General features: G+C 44.5%; 2 protein-coding genes across 2 annotated transcripts in view; one reads left to right on the top strand and one right to left on the bottom strand.

The window, feature by feature from the left end:
• Positions 1-6: 6 nt before the first annotated feature.
• XRCC6 (X-ray repair complementing defective repair in Chinese hamster cells 6) lies at positions 7-13,267 on the top strand. The gene is made up of 12 exons (XM_010583870.1): positions 7-161; positions 274-383; positions 879-1,017; positions 2,945-3,199; positions 4,058-4,241; positions 5,605-5,791; positions 7,005-7,173; positions 8,906-9,067; positions 9,984-10,113; positions 10,818-10,918; positions 11,866-11,979; positions 12,775-13,267. Exons 1-12 carry the CDS (start codon positions 71-73, stop codon positions 12,969-12,971), a joined length of 1,839 nt encoding a protein of 612 aa, XP_010582172.1. The 5' UTR covers positions 7-70; the 3' UTR covers positions 12,972-13,267.
• A 1,129-nt stretch (positions 13,268-14,396) lies between these two features.
• The window catches only part of NHP2L1 (NHP2 non-histone chromosome protein 2-like 1 (S. cerevisiae)), a 5,236-nt gene continuing 1,164 nt past the window's right edge, over positions 14,397-18,468 (bottom strand). Inside the window, exons 3-5 of the mRNA XM_010562309.1 lie at positions 17,994-18,228; positions 17,635-17,755; positions 14,397-16,616 (exon numbers count right to left, since the gene is read on the bottom strand). Of these exons, the coding sequence (XP_010560611.1) occupies positions 16,354-16,616; positions 17,635-17,755; positions 17,994-18,228 (619 nt within the window). The 3' untranslated portion in view covers positions 14,397-16,353. The remainder of the gene's footprint in view (positions 16,617-17,634; positions 17,756-17,993; positions 18,229-18,468) is intronic.

The following is an 18,468-nucleotide window of genomic DNA, read 5'->3' as shown; positions in this document are numbered from 1 at the left end:
GGCTCGCGCGGCCGGTGGGGGCACGGGCCGCCCCTCCCCTGCCGGTGAGGCTCGCGCCGCGCGGGCAGCCATGTCGGAGTGGGTCTCGTACTACCGGAGCGAGGGGCCGGGGCCGGAGGAGGAGGACGAGGACGAGCAGCAGGAGGGGACCGAGGCGGTCGGTAAGGGCCCACCGCCCCCTCACGGAGGGCAGCCCGGGGCCCGCCGCCCTCGTGGGGTGAGCGGGCGGGGGGTAGCCCGCTGCTAAAACCATTTCCCCCCCTGCTTCGGTAGCGGACTACAGGTTCTCGGGTCGGGACAGCCTCATTTTCTTAGTGGATGCCTCCAAGGCCATGTTCGAGTCTGACGGGGATGGAGTGACTCCCTTCGACATGACCGTCCAGGTAAGGCTGCCGAGGGGGCCGCCGCCGGGGACCCACCCCCGTCCTCCGCTCCGCTCCGCCGCGGGGACGGGCGCGGCTCGTCCCTCTGCCTGACCCCGGGTGTCCGCGGTGGCTGTGGAACTGGAGCGGCTCGGGGTTGGGAAGGGCTGTGGCCTGGTGGGCCGCGTCCGGCGCTGGGCGGGGGGAAATGTCTGTAGGATGAGGTCAGTCCGCCGCCGTCGTGGTGTGCTCGATAAATGTTTATTTCCTCGGCCTTGCTTGCAGAAAGGGAACGGTAATGAAAAATATGGAAGGCTGTGTACCGGGAAAGTAGTCCCTCGAAAAACAAGCTCCCACATTCTTTCTCCTCGTGAAATTAAGCTGAAGCCATGCGTCACGGTTCTTCTGTTTGCTAGAGCCTGCTTGTATAAACTGCTAATTGCCAAAGACAAAACTTTTGCACCCTTACCACAACCGATTTTCATCGTATTTTGACCTGCGTGCGTTTTTTTTCAGTGCATCCGGAACGTGTATACCAGCAAAATTATTAGTAGTGACAGGGACCTGTTAGGTGTCGTCTTCTATGGTACAGAAAAGAACAAGAACTTGGCAGATTTCAAGCACGTCTATGTTCTCCAGGAGCTGGACAATCCAGGTAAAGGCAGTAAAGTGATATGAAGGTTATGTAGAAAGATGGACTAAGGAAATCTGTGTAGTAGCATTGTCAGTAACTGGTCTCTCTGAAAACAGAGAGCTATCAGATGAACAAAAAAGTTCCTGTTGCTGAGATGCATTGGTGGTGGTGGAGGCATAGATTTAGAAATTTACTGAAAGCTTAGAAACTGAGTGGGAGCTTGGCTTTTTCTATTATAGTTTGTTTAGATCCCTTTCCTCTGTCTTTTCTTCTATTTTAATGTGATGGTTCACTTGCTGTCCGCTAAACCTCAACAGAACTCTTGAAAGCCCATCATGTGTCTGCTGCGCTTCAGAAAAGTGCATGTATGTGCTAAGGCACCATGGATTCCAGCTGATGGAGAATATCACAGAATGGCTGAGGTTGGATGGGATTTCTGGAGGTCATCTTGTCCAACCCTCCTGCTCAAGCAGGGTCAGCTAGAACAGGTTGTCCGATACGTTGACCTGTTTGGGGTGTTCCATCTCTTATTTTCAAGTTTTGCAGTTCTTGAATGTAGCTCTTCCATTTTCTTATAATTTCTTAGAATTACATAGCATCTGCTTGAGCGCCAGTTGCAGAATTGGAAAAGGTAGTAGGAGGACTGCAAAGAATGCATGCTAGTGGTGACAGATTCTCTGACAGCACAGAGTCTTGGGGGGGGGGTTGGGGGTGTCTGCTAGCTTTTAATAGCAGCCTTTATCTCTGAGGAGGTTGGATTTCATTTTCTTAACTAGGAGATGCAGGTTTAGTGACACATGGGGTTCTCCTGAAACAACTGTGCCTTGTCCTAGTTTCAGAATTAATTACGATGGGGACCTGAAAAGACTGCCTTAGGTTCTTCTCCCTTTTCTGGCAGCAAGGGCCTTAGGCTCCTCGCTCATCCTTTTTCCTCCTCCTTCCCTGTTTGCCCTTTTCCCTGTGTTAGAGGCAGTAGCTTCACCATGCTGATAAAGACAGTGCAGGTGAAAGGTGGGTGTTGTTAAAAAGGAAGAGAATCATGTATTTGCTGCCCCTGAAGAGCAGTGTGCTCTGGAGAAGGAAGAAATGCTATAGTTAGTTATTATGTAGTACTTAATGATGAACACTTTTGCTGTTAATTCAATGGCAGCTGAGGAAATGAAAATAAAGTAGTAAATGGGGGAGAGGGAGGACATTCTCAGATGAGATTTCAAAAGTGCTATAGAATTTGAGTGAAGGACAAAGGAAGAAGCTCTGCAGAATGCACTAGCTGAAAAATGAAAGCTTGTCTCCCTTTGTACAGTTATGGGAGAAAACAGTCTGCTGTAGACAGGTGGGAAAAGGAGTCATAGTTGGCCTGGAGTAATCCGCAGAGCTTTAGAAAGGCCATCGACACCTGCCCTGGATGTTGCTGTGTTCCATGTGGTGATCTACAGGCTGCATCTGACCTCTAGGTTGAGTCTATCTGGCACAAGGGGCAGGAGAGCAGGAGGAATTATCTACCTTCTCAACGTGCGGTGGAGATGCAGGATGTGTTTCAGGCTCCTCTCCTTCCTCTGGTGGCGCAGCAGTGTGCCATGCCTCTGCAGTGGGTGCAATTGTTGCCTTTCCTGCTCAGCACTTGTCCTTTCAGTGTAGAGGGTCTGCGATACTTCGATCCCAGCCTGTTTCCCTCCCTCAAGAGGGAGAGCCCCACATCGGTGCCAGGGCACTTTGTGTCCTTTTGGCCCTGGTATGTGCTTTCAAGTGGTAACCGGCTTGCAATGTTGCAAATGTTAGGCTATGCTGAACCATTTTCTCAGCCAGGTGTTGGAAGGGCACTGCCACAGAAGTGCTAGGGGACCTTACTCGGACATGAGCTGCGAGGGACCCTCGTTGCATATTTAGAAGAGTTTATGGTACTTCTTTCAGTATTTCTAATGCATGTGAATGCTGTTATCCCCCTTAGGTGCAAAGCGCGTTCTAGAGCTGGACCAATACAGGGGAGACGAAGGACGAGTACTTTTCCGTGAGACCTTTGGCCACAATGCTGACTATTCACTGGGTGAAGCACTCTGGGCCTGCTCTAATCTCTTCAGCGATGTCCGAGTCAGACTGAGCCACAAAAGGATCATGCTCTTCACCAATGAGGATGACCCTCATGCCAATGACAGTGCCAAAGCCAAGCTGGCCAGGACCAGAGCTGGTGATCTGAGAGACACAGGTCATTATTTTCCCCTTTAATTTTGGGCAGAATAAAAGTGATGTATCCTCACAGCAGATGTTGACTGCATTGCAAGTCTGTGACGGAAAAAGAATGTAAAATCATCAGAACCGGGGAATCTTTCTGAAGCTTTCCAAAGGAGAAATTTGGTATCTAATCTAAATTAGAAAATCTGTTATCCAATCTGGTATGCAACAACTAACACTTATTTTCTAGGATCTCTTTTTCTACTCTGGTAGCATAAACCAGGACTTGAGAGGGCGATGGAAAACAAACTCCACTTTTTTTTCATTATTCCACCATTTTCCAGGAAGGAAACAATAACACTAAGTTAACACAAAAGGAAAATTACTTTAATGGCTCCATTTTGAATTGGCTGAAGAACAGCAACCTGAGCTCAGAGACTAGAGAGCAAATGCTTCGTTAGTTCAGCTATGTAGCTGAGATCACCACTGTTTTTGGAGTTCAGCAGATGTGCTGGATCTAGAAGCTGTGAGGCTTCCTTAAACCATTAGCCTTTATAACCGGGAAAGGGGAGTTTCTAAACTCATTACTTCCCTCTATGCCTGAGTTAAGATTATGTTTTATAGGAGCTTGTCAGAGCTGTTTCATACACAAAGTTGTCCAGATTCTTAATTAGGGAGGAAACATTTTCTGTGGCATGTTGTTTTGACTGAAGTTGAAGAATGTCTTTTGCCTCTTTCCCTGGAAGCTTTCACATCTGATGCAGATGACAATCTGGAGCTTATTCTTGCTTAAATTCTTCGCTTAGAGAAATCTGAGAGTGCTGAGAAACATGCCGATGTAAGAAAAAGGCAGTTTGTGTGGTCCTCCTCCTATCTCTTTCTTTGTTTCTAGGTATCATCCTGGATTTGATGCACTTGAAGAAGCCTGGAGGGTTCGATATCTCTTTGTTCTACAGGGATATCATAAACACAGCAGAGGATGAGGACCTTGGGATCCAGCCTGGGGAGTCAGGGAAACTGGAACATCTCATGAAGAAAGTACGAGCAAAGGAGACAAACAAACGGGCTTTAGTCAGGTTTGTGCCTAGTTATGATATTTCATTCAGTGGAGACACCTGATGTTATTTTTAGACTGCATCTCACCTCCCTCTTCTGGAATGATTGGTCTATAAAAGCATCAGTGCTTACATTCCATCATCTTAATTCCTTAGTCCAAGATTGGTGTTTCTTCTGTAGCTTCCAAGGATATTGTCCTTGGTGGATGAGAAGAGTGGAGAGGGAAGCTAGGCCTCCTTTTTTGCTCTCTGTGACATCTCCTGTATTGAGCTTGGCCAGAAATGATCCTTTTTTCAAAAAAATGACATCATTGCCAAGTAAAATACTTACCAAAAAATCTGTAACATGTAATATGGTTAGTTTATAGTGAAATCTGATTGAAATGAGGCTTTTCTTACTAGTGTTAACTTAGAAAAATTTAATCTCAATGTGACTGGTAGGTATTTTGGCCTGTTACTAAATAGTTATATGTGGCCAGTCTGTCTAGGGAGTTGGTGTGGATTCACACAGCCTTGATATTTCTGATCTCCTACTGAAAGATTAGAGATACTTACAGAGAGATTAAAAGGATCTTGATGAAGCAGAGAGAAAGTATTTTTGGAATCACATGTTCCGTAACAGTTGGGTTTTTTAATGAGTGAGTTCATAGCAGAATGATATGGAAGCACAGTAAGGGAATGAACTTCACAGCCTAGTGTTTTTTTTAAGGTACTTAAAAAAAAAAAAAAAAATCCCAACCTGAGCTGTTGTCACTGGCATTCTTGCTCCAGCTCTCAGCTTTATTTGCCTCTTCTGGGAATGTTCCTCAAGCTTTCTAATAGTTGAGGAGGAAGAATCCCATACCAGTGATATGTTTTAGAGGAGAGGAAGTAACATTCACTGTTCTGCTCTCAGAACTTGAAGATTACCTCCAATTTTAAACCTTTACTTCTGAATTTTTCTCTAACTTGGATTATTATTTTTTCTTAAATCGTGGTATTGTTTGTCTTGATGGGGTTCTTTTGGGGAATTTTGCCTTTTGTGTGAACAGCTGTGTGAATTCAGAGGTCACATTGCATTAAGCACAAGTGGGGTGCCCAAATGTGAACTTGTCCTGTGCTCTGCTTAAGCGTAGCTGCCCTTCAGTGTGAAAACAGGTGAAAGAAATATGGTAAAGCATTTGTGTTTAAATCATTTTTATGACCAGAAGTGATTGCATTGGAAGAGTGTTTTTATACAAGTGAGATTGTGACTCAAGTAATAGTATGTTTCCAGAGATACATGTGATTTTGGGGGAGGAGAATAGGAGGAGGTCAGAGAAAATAAATTATCTGAGGAGATGACTTTCTTTTGCAAAAGTGATCTTTTGGAAGGCTCAAGTCTGTATCTGCTTTTTTTACACAGGTTAAATCTGTATCTGAACAAAGATCTGTCACTTTCTGTTGGTGTTTTCAACCTCATTCAAAAAGCTTATAAGCCATATCCGGTGAAGCTTTATCGGGAAACTAATGAACCGGTTAAAACGAAAACAAGGATGTTTAATGGAAAAACAGGCAGCTTGCTCCTGCCGAGTGACACAAAAAGGGCTCAGGTAACGTATTGATTATGTGCCTGCTTTTTCCTGGCTCTGTGATGTGTGTGGTGGAGATGCTGATTCTCTTGCTGTGTTTGTATTTCATTTGCAAGATCAGATGCAGAAATATTTACATCTATATGTCCCTAGGGATAGCCTGGTCACTTCATAAGCCACGCAGAGTGAGAGTGGGTTGTTTCTCTGGCATAACTGTCAAGGGAAAGCATAGCCGCTGGTGGAAGGGCACTCAGGAACACAGGTCATTTCTTTCTGTACGGCAGAACCAGGTTGTCAGAACCTGACCTTACATGGCCTTGTGCTATTGCTGCTGGTGTTATCTTTTGATTCATTAGGAAAAGATTTTGTCCATTTTATTAAACATACAAGTGTGAATAACGGGGGGGATTGGAGCTCTTTTCCAAACAGAAAAATAAGTATATTACCTTCGTTTTTTGTTATTTTGTTCTTTGCTTTGCCTTCCTGCTTGATAGTTTGGCTGATGTAGATTGAATGTCACATTCTGTTCAGGTACAGCCTTATTTCAAAGCAGGATATGCAGTTGCTAGGTGTATTGTCACAAGAGCACTTTGTGTGTCGTTCCATGCCAAAGGCTCTTAAAGTTGTTGTCTTAAGATTAAATATTAAGTTTATTTATACTGGACATTAGTTTCTTGAAATAAAGTACAGGAGATGAACAGAAAGCTGAGTGTTAAGCCCTGATGTCTAACGTCAGCAGCTGGACTACAATATGTTTTTGTGACTTATGAGTGATGCTTCAAAAGTGTTGTTTCTTGGTCACTGTTTCTGCCAGCAGTATGTAGCTGACATGCATCTGCTCAAGCAAGTTTAGAATCAGATGGGACCTCTGAAAACGTCTGGTCCAACCCAGCCGAGAGCAAGGCTCACAAAACCAGATCAAGTCGCTCCAGCGTTTGTTTGGGTCAGCTCTGAAGAACTCCAAGGATGAGATGTGAATCTGTGCTAGGGCTTAACCGTTGTCCTAGGAAAGTGCATTTTGCTAATGTCCAGGTGGCATTTGCCTTTGGGTAGTGGTCACGCACCGTGACTTGCCATTTCACTCTGCCCTCATGGTGACAGTTTACTCTGTCTTGTCTATAACCCTCTTTTCAGTAGTGGAAAACAGCAATTGCATTCTCTTCCTAACCTCGCTGCTCCCCCGCAATTTTTTTTTTATGCTGGCAGCATTACTATCTGCTCTTCCCTGGTTTAGACATATGGAAACCGCCAGATTGTGATGGAGAAAGAGGAAACAGAAGAATTAAAGCGGTTTGATTCTCTGGGCTTATATCTGATTGGCTTCAAACCACTTTCAATGCTAAAACAGCACCACCATGTCAAGCCCTCCCAGTTCATCTATCCTGAGGAGTCCTTAGTAAGTGGTAAGTAAAGATGGCAAGAGAAGATTCACCACCTTGCATTACGGTAACCAGCTGATTCATAGTGTGTTTGAGTGGGGATCACTGAGTGTAAAATCTTTGTCTAACTTAAAAACTTGCTAATGTTAAAAAGTATAGAATTAACTGTTACTGCCCCTTTCAGCTGCAGTTAAGTCTTGTTTTCTTTAATAGCAGAAGAGCCAGTTGGGCTTAATGTTTCACCCATCATGACAAGCAGCTATTCAAGCTATGCAGATGTAGTCCCAAAATATTTGGTTTTCTCATTCATGAAAGTGAAGGATCCTAGTACCTGACAAGAAGGCAAAGGTGGTTAAAAAACAAACAAACAAAAACCAAACCCCAAACCAGTGAAGATAACTGCCGGTTTTAAGTCTGTCCTGGTTTCAGCTGAGATAGAGTTAATTTTCTTTCTAGTAGCTGGTATAGTGTTATGTCTTGGATTCAGTATGAGAAGAATGTTGATAACACACTGATGTTTTCAGTTGTTGCTGAGTAGTTTTTATACTACGTCAAGGATTTTTCAGCTTCTGATGCCAGCAAGGAGGCTGGAGGGGCACAAGAAGTTGGGAAGGGGACACAGCAGGACAGCTGACCCAAACTGGCCAGAGTACTATTCCATACCATGTGATGTCATGCCCAGTATATAAAATGGGGGGAGTGAGCTTGGGGAGGATCGCCGCTTGGGAACTAATTGAGCATCAGTTGGCGAGTAGTGAGCAATTGCGTTGTGCATTGCTTGTTTTGTATGTTCCAATCCTTTTATTATTATTGCCTTTTTATTATTGTTATTATTATCATTATTAGTTTCTTCCTTTCTGTTCTATTACACTGTTCTTATCTCAGCCCACGAGTTTTACCTTTCTACTTCCGATTCTTTCCTCCATCCCGGGGGGGGCGGGGAGGGGCGGGGAGTGAATGAGCGGCTGCGTGGTGCTTAGTTGCTGGCTGGGGTTAAACCATGACAAAGTCTATATCAGCTAGGAGTGGAAACACAATACTCAGGAAGTAAGGTTGAATTAACAGCACTTTATGGGCTTGTAAAGAGAGGAGAGGAAGCTTAGGACTGCTTTTTCTCCCCTTTTTATGTATATATGTAAGTTTGCTTATCTAGAAATACAGTGTTAATCCATCCCAAGCTGCAATAGTAAAGAAAAAACTCCAGCTCCTCAATCTACCAGTGGATAAAGAGGGCTGAGTTATGACCAGATGCTTTGCCATGTCTGACTAAAGAAGAACCTTTACAGTACCTTCTCCAGCTTAGCAGTTTCCTGAATCAAACACCTTACTTGTATGTCAGTCTGTTCCTGACCACTGAATCTAGTAAAATACAAAGCAAATGTGTGCCTCGAGAGGAACATTGCAAGCTGAATTCTTAGTATGTTCTGCAAAAGTTCCTATGATGTGCTGCTACTATGATGTGCCGCCAGACCAGGAGGAGGCTTTGTAGGTACTTGTTTCCAATTTTCAACTGTATTTCATTGCTCGGATGTTAGTGATATCATTTCTCTCACCAGAACTCCTGCTGCTCTGGTCAGGAGAGACACTAACATTGTTATTTTTGAGGGCTGCCCCTTCCAAAAGTTGCTTTTTACCTCTGGAATTTTACAAGCAACTCAAAAGAAGTCACAGGTTCTGAAACTGTAATATCTAGAGTTACGTTCCTGAACAAAGGAGCAAAGCTGTCAATTTGACCAATACTGTCTTGTCTTTGCAGGGAGTACAACGCTATTTAATGCCTTACTGATGAAATGCTTGGAGAAGCAGGTGATGGCACTGTGCAGATACACTGCCCGCCGGAATACTCCCCCTCGCTTTGTGGCCCTTGTTCCCCAGGAGGAAGAGGTGGATGAGCAGAAAGTGCAGATAGCCCCTCCAGGTATGGGAAGAGATGCTCCCTTTCCCTGCACGATCAGGTGCAGTCAGCATAATAGCCTCCTGTATTGTGTGAAAATGTTCTTAGTGCTGCTCCCCTTAAAACTGAGGAGAGTGCTTTCCAACATCCCTTTTCTTCTGTTTTGTCATTGTAAGCATCTGATGTTGAATCTATTTTTAAAACCCCAGTTGCATCAGTGCTTGCTCAGGTATCACACGGCTACAGTATTTTCCCTGCCTCCTACCTCTTTTTAGCAGTCTCAAGTAACTGACCTAAAAATTAAAAGCTCTTTTTTCTGCTTGCTGACTAGACAGAATGTCTTTCCCTGAATTTTATTGTCTGCTCGGATACATTTTAAAGTGTTAAATAAATAATCGTGCATATTGAGCCTCACACCTTATCAGCTGAGTGGGGAATGATGAGGGAGCAAAGGCAGACTCTTGCTCTTTTGCATTTTCTCACCTCTTTAGCTGGAAAATCCTCTTCTGGGAGAATGTGAAGTAGGGTAATAACACTGCTTGTGTACAAAGTGAAGCATTTCAGAAATAACATGTGGGCATTAACTTAATTTTCAAACAAGCCTTTTTCAAGCTCATATCCAGGGAGAGATGGGGAAGGTGGACAAGTTGATCTCCTGCATAAAAAGCAAGTCACAAGTATCCAGCTCTTAGCTATGCATTTAGTTCAAATCTCTTTCAAAAAGCCATTAGTGATGTTGCTTGTACACACTGAGATTGGGATTCAGTGTCGTGCTGTAGGTACTAGGAGGTATAATGGATTGCTGTTGTTTACAACAAAATAGCTAGCTAGTTTGGGGACATCAGACCTAGATAATAAGCATCTTGGTCTTTCCCATAAATCATTGTTCTGAGGCCGTGGTTCTGTATAACTGTTCTCTTGCTCCCTCTCTTCCATGTAGGTTTCCACATCATTTTCCTACCATACGCAGATGACAAACGGAATGTTGATTTTACAGAAAAGGTGCCAGCCAGCCGAGAGCAGGTGGAAAAAATGAAGGAAATAATTCAAAAACTTCGGTTCAAATACAGGTACAGGGAGATAAATTGTGTGCGGAGTGTGACATAGGGAAGAAAGTGCAACCCTGTTGCTTGCTCTGTTGCACACATTGTTGGGTTGTGGTGTCCACGAGGTGAGATTTTGATGTATTTTGATGCAAATTGCTTCCCTTTGCAGTAGCTTTGTCTAAACTTTATTCTTAATCATTCTGAATACCCAGGCACCACACGCTTTATGTAGCATGTTCTGGAGTTCTTCATAGAATTGCTCTTGTTCTCTGGGCTGTTGTCATTTGTTGCAGAGGTATCACATTTTATTGTGGTTCTGCCGATCTATTGCAGATCAGACCTGGACTGTTTAAATTAGAGCACTTTAGGGAGAATGGTTAGGTCTTTTTCATTATAGCTAGGATAAATTTTATGAAGTGCTTTTACAGGACACGTTTTCCTAGGTATGTGGAAAGTAACATAACTGTTATTAAAGTAGAATTAACTGTTATTAAAGTAGAATGCCACTGTCTCCCATTTGTCTCGCACAGCTTTCTAATGTGGTTGATGCATGACAGGATAGTGATTCAGCAGGTGAATTGGAAAGAGGAAAAGCAGTTCCTCTGATGAGATGGATTGTTGTGTGGGAAGGAGGGAAGTTTTACTTTGAAATAAGTTGGTGGTAGATCTTATGTGTCTTGTCTGTCTTCTGGGCAGCATGCATTGACATTTTGGGGGATTCTTGACAGGGCTGACAGCTTTGAGAACCCAGTTTTGCAGCAGCACTTCAGGAATCTGGAGGCTTTGGCACTGGATATGATGGAACCAGAACAAGCTGAGGATCTTACAAGTGAGAATTATTGGTGGGTGTGAAGGGGGGTGGGGTAGAGGGCTCTTGACTTTGTTCTAAGTCAGAGATACGCTACTACAAATCCAAATGTCTTTTAAAAAATATTGCAGTTGTGTGCACTTCCAAGATGTAGAATTCTGGATGTGTCCATTCTGAAATATTGACACCTTACTTTCTAATGCTGTCACTTTTAAGATAAAGGAAAAATCGTTCACTTTACCCTCCAAAATTAAAATTGAATCACCTTTTTCTATGGTGACAAATGCTTCTCTGAAATTTCTCTCTTCAGGAATCTAATTAATATTTCAGTCTGATAAATAGACAGTTACTCAGAGAATGATTCTGCTAGGAGGCAATGATGCTGCCTTGTGGCTGTGAGAGTTTCTATAGAAGAATATCTTGTCAAAGGATAGAAACCTACTCCTGGAGGGGAAGTTCCTTTTTTAAAACTGTGTTGTAATCCAGGAATAGTGTTAGAGTAACTATTTGTCTCTTCTGAAGTGATACCTAACAAATAATCTAGGCCCCTGTGCTAGATACCATACAAATACATGACAGAAACAAACTGTTCTGCCTCAAACTACTCGCAACCTTAGATAGTAACCTGTTGTATTTTCAATGTCTGAGATTAGACCTAGGTAACAGTGCAAGCAGGCAGGTGATCTTCTACATCACTTCCACCTTGTCCGTTTTGTTCTGCATATATATTTCCTGTTCAGGGATATGTGCAAGTTCATTATATCTGTATAACACAAACTCTCAAGATTATCAAGAGCTGTAAATTTCTCATTTGGGAATACCATAACATATGTCTTTGCATTTTGCATGCTTGCAAGATGCTTGCATGCTGATTATTACGGAAGCACAATTGTATCTGGTGATGGCCTTGTTTAGACTTCCCTGTGATCACTCTCTTGTTGAGAGGGCAAATCTTTCTCTTTTGCCAGTGCCAAAGGCTGAAGAGATGAACCGCAGGCTGGGGAACCTGGTGGAGGAGTTTAAGCAGCTGGTTTATCCCCCTGACTACAATCCGGATGGGAAAGCTGTAAAGCGAAAACAAGGTAAGTAATGATGGTGCAGACGCACAACATGGTGTCTGTATTCTCTTTAGAAGTTTCTGTGTTTTCAGTTTGTCTCATAGTTTAAAGAAGCTGCTTGTGCAAGAACTCTCTTTACTCATCTCCACAACAAAGTGGATTTATATCCAGTGGTGATTCTTAGGAAGTAGAGGATATTGTGGTATCCAGTTGGAGAGCTGCTGGAATGAGAAACTGCATAGTGAAGTATAGGAAGCAATGTGGCTAAATGATTGTAAAATATAGTTTACCTTTTTTTTTTAAATAATTTTGGTTTTTATGACAGAGTAGTAAAATCGTTCATGCTTTCAGTTGGTGTTGGTGAGGAAGCAGACTTTTATGCATGGGCTGTTCGGCAAGTCCAAGATGGGCATCTTTAGGGCTAAATGTCTAAGTAATGCTGAAGTACTTGTGTAGTTTGGGAGTCTATGAAACTGCATAAAGTGGGAGGGTCAGTTAGTTGAGCTCCCTGTGGAATCATTGCATTCTGCTGTCTCGATGAGAATCCCTTAAAAGTTTCATTTGGGGGTGGTCTTTCCGTCAGAACACAAAGTTTCATACTTGAGCTTGAGATCACTCCTATCAATGAAATACTACATGACTTACGTGGTGAGTGATACCTGCTTCTTAAAACAAAATGTGTAAACTAGGTCCGTGTGTAGGTAGCTGTTTAAGTACCATGTGCTAATGGCCACCAACTGTCGTATGTCTAAGAAACGTTGATGCCTTTCTATTAAGAAATTGTTTAAAATCTTGGTGATCTAAAATTTATCTTTCTAGCTTCTGATAGTCAAACTGAGAAGAGGCCCAAGGTAGAACTCTCAAAAGATGAGCTGCGGAGTCATGTGCAGAAGGGCACTCTAGGCAAGCTCACTGTACCTGTTCTGAAGGACGTGTGCCGGCTTTATGGGCTGAAGGGTGGAGGAAAGAAGCAGGAGCTCATGGATGCGTTAACTGAATACTTCAGTGAGCACTAAGCAGGAGTGAAAGGCCCTGGCTGACTTCCATCTGCTTAAAATTTTAGTTGTCTTATGCAGATGCTGTGTCTGTTTAATCTTGCTGTGGAGGAGAAGGCGGCTAAATGTTGCTGCATCTAGCAGTGGAGAAACTTTTTACTCTTAGTTGTGAAACATCTCTGCAAAGTTGGATTCTGTTCACAGTAGCCAAAGGCAGAATGAAATTCCCTGCTAACGCAGGTCACCCACTGCAAGTGAACACAGTTGTGCCTTCCTGGTTTCTTAATAAAAGTTATTTTGGACTTCTTATTTTGCAACACTGGCTGTACCATCTTTGCATCATAAAGACAGCAAAACTCACTTCAATGTAAGAAAACAGAATGATCTGTGTTAATGGCACCATGTGAATCCAAGCAGCAGGTCAAGTCTTTGTGCTAACAGAGGGTATAAATGTGGTGTATTACTCTCCTGCTCTCCAAAACAGCCAGTCAGTATCAGTACTTGTGATCCAATTGGGTTCTTTGCCACCATTAGCGTTATAGACATTACTAGCAGATCATAAAGGAGAAAATCATGACTGGGAAGCAGTAGCCAAACCTTTGGGCAAAAAGCCAGCACTTCACAAAGCTGCACAGCCAGGTTTTTCATTTTTAAATGGTAATAGCAAAAGCTGGTTTAAAAAAGGAAAAAAAAAAAAAAAAAAGAAGTCATGTTCCCTGGAAGGCTGCAAGCACTTACTCCAGTTAAATTACTGCAATGGCATAGAGCTTTTCCACCTCTGTAGCAAGTATGAGTCAGACTATTGTGCAGGCTTCTGTACTCAAATCTGTGCTTTAGAAACAGAAAAATAGCAAGTTGTGGAGTGTAGCCCTTGTTACGTCCAGTATTTTTTTTTTTTTTTTCATCACACTTACAGAGACTGCATCTCGGGCTGTGTTTTGGTTCTTAAACTTCCACCCCTGGCATGCCCCACCTGTCTTGCAGTGCAAGATGACTAAAACTAATAGTCATTGCCCTTGCTCTAGGAAACTACTAACTGTTTAGCTAAACTGTAACTTTCTACAGGGGGCAAACATAGGATACATAAGGTGTCCATTTTGGTCTTGTGTGGTGGTTTTAGCGTTCAGGGATTCCTGTGTTTGGCACGCAAACTATTAGGCAACTTATTGAAGAATTAAGTCATACATTAAGGTTGTAGCAGTGCTGTCATGCGGCACATACATCGGAGCCAGCTGTGACCACCCTAGCTGTGGCAGCAGGCTGCTTGCTTCCACCTCCACAGCTCCTCTCGAAAGAGCAGCTATAGCCCATGTCGAGCTCTGCAGTATTGAAGCTACATAGTCTAGGATACTTTCAATCAGCCTGCATTATAGTGACTTTTAATGAATATTTGTCTATGCAATCAATTTATTTTGCCCTTCAGCAAAGAAGTTACTAGACACTTCTCTTAGCAAGATTCAAACTGAACGCAATAAAATAGTGATACAATCCTGTCCTTCATTCTGTGAATTTTCCATTCCCCAAATGCCCTTGTTAACTTCTCTCTTGGCTTGCTAACCCCCAGGCACAATATGTTCCAGGCTTTGGATGATCATGGCATGTTTGTTCTAGGTTATCAGATCTTCCTTTTGGCTTTTTTTTTAATAGCAGGCTATTGCATTAAGTGGAAGTTTAAAAGGGACGGTGATGGAAGGCTTCAGAGCAGAAAATTAGACGGTTTTGCTTGCTCAAGAATCCTTTATTTCTGCTCCTTATGTGCTTTGTCTTACATCAGCTGTCTTGGCATGGTACAATAGCACAAATCCTTTGCAAACTGTGGTTTTAAACACAAGTACCTCAACAGGCAGCATCAGCAGAAGGGAAGAGCAGCCTTTCTAAACCTCATAGAAGTGAAAGGACTACAAAATCTTTGTATTAAGCTCACCTCAGCAAGGATATTACTGTTTATCAGCCACTTACAAAAATAGACAGGCACGATTTGTCTTCAGTCTTTCATGAGCTGATTTCATCTGCTTGGGGATGTACTTACTAAAGGTATGAAGTTAGTGCCTCTGTGGAAACATTACAGGAGAACTTATTTTCCCTTCTGCTATTGTACCTGTTGGGTCTTTGCACACTAGCTTTGCTTTGGCATCCTGCAGTAGAAGACAGGTTTGATACGACCCATTCCAACACAAAGGTTTAGATTCTGCTCAGAGCAGTAACTGGATTTATTATACAATATGCATTTAACTAAAGCTAGCTCCATAAACCCACCACTAATTCAGAATGCTGGTGGTGCTTCACGCTTTTCCAGAGCACGTGATTATCTAGCATTCTTGAGACACAGGTTGATCTACCTGAAAAAGTACTTGGTCTCTTGTCTTGGCCATGACTTATAGCACTCATCTTCAGTCAGGTGATAACAGTACAGTAGCTTCCCTAAAAGCATGAGATACTTTTTATAGTTATCAGCCAGATGTAGGGTACTTGTAAGCCACAGCAGGCTGCTCTCTACCATGTGTTTTGCGCTTAAATTCCCTAGGTAGCCCAAGCTCATTGGTACAGTCCACACAAAGAAAACTTGAAGAGTATGAACTACTGCACTGCAATAGCCTTTAGGCAATCTCTGAGCAGTCTAGCTTTACAAGCAGGAACACTTCTGTTAGTTGCAAATGCTTTCCCCGAGGGAATGACAATTATGTTTAGCTTTGTCAGCAATTTTATTTTTCTTAAAAAGTCAGTATTTAAAAATAAGCGAGATAAAGAGATTTGCCCTTGTGCACTGCCATAAGATTTCTGCTCCCTGTACACCTCTTATGGAAGTCCCTTGTCTGGTTTCAAGAAAAAAGGTTGTGCTACCAGTACTGATCTTGGTTCTGTCTGCTGCTACACAGTAGCCGCTGCCTGCCCTATATGTGGTCTATGCTGCTCCATCACTTAAAGCAACAACTCCAGCAGTCTGCATGCACACGCTGTGCGGGGAACCAACATGCTTTATCCTCAATAGACTAAACCATTCAGGAACACACAGAGTTACTTATGCCTGTTAGAGGCTGAAGTGTCACCAAAATACTCCAACACAGAGGAAGCCCCTGGGTGGGTTAAAAAAAAAAGCCCCGAGCAGGCAAACATGGAGATAAGGGGGGGGATTTTTTTTTTCTCTCTTTTAAACATCAAACAGGAAATACAGTTGTACAATCACTTTTCAAGAAGTAATACAATGAGAATGAATGTGTTGGAGTGGAATAATAGAAAAGAGGGGGGAGGAGAGGCAGAAACACTAAGAATTAAGCTGTTATTAAACAAAAACGTGGTGCTTTGAAATGGAACACTGACATCAAAACTATAATCTCAACTGAAGCTGGACAATTCCCCCTGCCTTCAGCTTTCCTATTCCACATAGACTTAAACTCACAGGCATTTAGACCAACAGTCTTTCTATAGCTTGCTGGACAGACTGGATCTGAGGCTTTAGCTGTGACCCCTCCTTGATGGTGATGGAGCAGGCGATGACAGGCCGGGAAACACCGCAGGCCCGGCCCAGGGCTTGCTTGGAGCGCACAAACACGTAAGGTACGTTCTTGTCTTCACAGAGAAGAGGGAGGTGCAGGATGATTTCCAAGGGCTCTGCGTCTGCCGCCATCACAATGAACTCCGCTATCCCTCGGTTCAGTGTTTTGGTGGCTGTAAGAGAAACTGAAGAGTAAGTCTAGGTCCTTCTGGACAGCCCATCTAATGAAAAACACCTTTAGGAGATGCTGAAATTGGCATGAGCAAGAAGGAGATCTAGTGGTAGCGTGAGGGGAGGCCAAAGGAAAATGGCAGCTATAGGGGCAGGGAGGGTATTATTCAGAGGGCTGCACTTGGGGTACTGTGCCCAGCGCTGCCCTCGAGCACAGCGGAGAGGTTCCCCGGGGAGTGAGGCCAGCCCAGGGGTGCTGCTGGGCAGGGGCTGGGGTGCACCATGGATGAGAGGAGGCTGGGGCAGCTGGGTTGGTTTAGCCTGGAGAAGAGAGGGCCGAGGTGGGAGGGGAGCTGTGTGGCTGCTGCCTTCTACTACTTCAAGGGGATGGCAGAGAAGATGGAGCCAGACCATCCTCGTGAGTGCATGGGAAGGAGGACAGGTTGCAGACTGTGACTGTTGCCTCAGTGAGATTCTGGGGATGTGCTGGTATTTTATATCCCCCCCCCGCCCTGCCCCATTATGAGATGGGTTTAAGCCATGGGAACTGGACCCTGGGAGACTATGGAGTTTCTATCCTTAGGGATTGTTTTGTTTTTTTAAAAGCTTGACTAGGCAAAGCCCTGAGCAACCTGATCCAACTGCAGAGGGAGCCGCTCTCTGAGCGGCCTGCACTAGAGATACCCTCAGACGCAAATCTTTTAATGATTCTGAACTGGCTAGGCATCTGGTAATCCCAGTGCCACACCACTAAAGCACATGTGATCACAGGACATGCACCAGGAGCACAGCTTGGGCATCCACCAGAACTGCATATATGTGTTGAAAAGATTACAGCTTAGTTCTGTCCCTGAATATTGCTTAAGAAGGCTAGAAGGAGGAGGAAGGAGACACTTGCAATAGCTAGATCTATAAAAAGTTAGCGGCCCACAGCTAGAGAGAAAAGACACTCTCTAGCCACAGCTTCTCACAAAATCCTCGCTATGATTTCTAGGACACTTTGCAACACACAGGTCTCACCTTCGTTGGCTCCCTTGCGTAGCTGCTTATAATTGCAGGACTGCTGCACGAGATCGAGTAGCGTTTTGGTGAGCTGCGCATCAGCCAGGGGGTAAGCTTTGGGATTCACTTCTGCCTCGCTCTAGAGAGAGGAAAAAGTAAAGAGCATTACAACAGGAGCAAAGCGGGCTTTGTTCTGAGCAGCATCGCACCACCATCACCACACATACTGACAACTGCAGTCACATCGCTATTCTCGTCTGCTCTGCACATCTCCTAGAAATCCCACTGCATTTTATTTCTGAAGAGGGATTCTCTCGCGTTCTTCAAAGTCAAGAGTACCTCTGCTCGCGCAGATGGCCAATTAACGCCCTACAAACTAGCAGCAGCGAGCGGGCCAGGCGCTCGGTGCAGGGACTCTCGGCCAAAGGAAGCGTTTCCGCGCTCAGGCACGAACGGTACGGCAATCCCCGCCAGCTCCTCTTCTGCGAATCACGAGCGGCTTCTCGGCTGTTAACGGCAATGGCATAGCGGAACACCGACGAGGTGACGGCCGGCGTTAACGACCGGCGCCGGCCGAACGGCAGCGCTGCCACCACGTGCTCCCGCTCCCCGCTGGGGGGCCGGGCCGCCCAGTCCCCCCGCCGTTAGGTGCCCCCAGGACCGCCGGACACCCCCCCAACCCCGGGCAACCCCCCCCCCCAAGCTCCGCGAGCTCGGCCGCGGCGCCCGGCCTCCACGTGCTCCCCCGCAGCCTGGGCCGGGGAGGGCAGGGCAGCGTCCCTCCGCCCCAGGGCCCCCCCGGCGCGCCCCGAGGAGAAGGAAGCGGCGGGGGGCCGGCCCCCCCTCCCCAGG

The sequence above is a fragment of the Haliaeetus leucocephalus genome, unplaced genomic scaffold (assembly GCF_000737465.1).
Source record: "Haliaeetus leucocephalus isolate CR32 unplaced genomic scaffold, Haliaeetus_leucocephalus-4.0 Scaffold0, whole genome shotgun sequence".
Taxonomy (NCBI): Eukaryota; Metazoa; Chordata; class Aves; order Accipitriformes; family Accipitridae; genus Haliaeetus; species Haliaeetus leucocephalus.
This window is presented reverse-complemented; position numbering and strand designations above follow the sequence as displayed.

Excerpts from the sequence above, each read along its gene's own strand:
- XRCC6 (XM_010583870.1), top strand. The coding sequence starts at position 71 with ATGTCGGAGTGGGTCTCGTACTACCGGAGCGAGGGGCCGGGGCCGGAG. Across the intron at positions 9,068-9,983 it reads AGTGCAGATAGCCCCTCCAG|GTTTCCACATCATTTTCCTA; the intron begins GTATGGGAAGAG and ends TCTTCCATGTAG. Across the intron at positions 10,919-11,865 it reads ACAAGCTGAGGATCTTACAA|TGCCAAAGGCTGAAGAGATG; the intron begins GTGAGAATTATT and ends CTCTTTTGCCAG.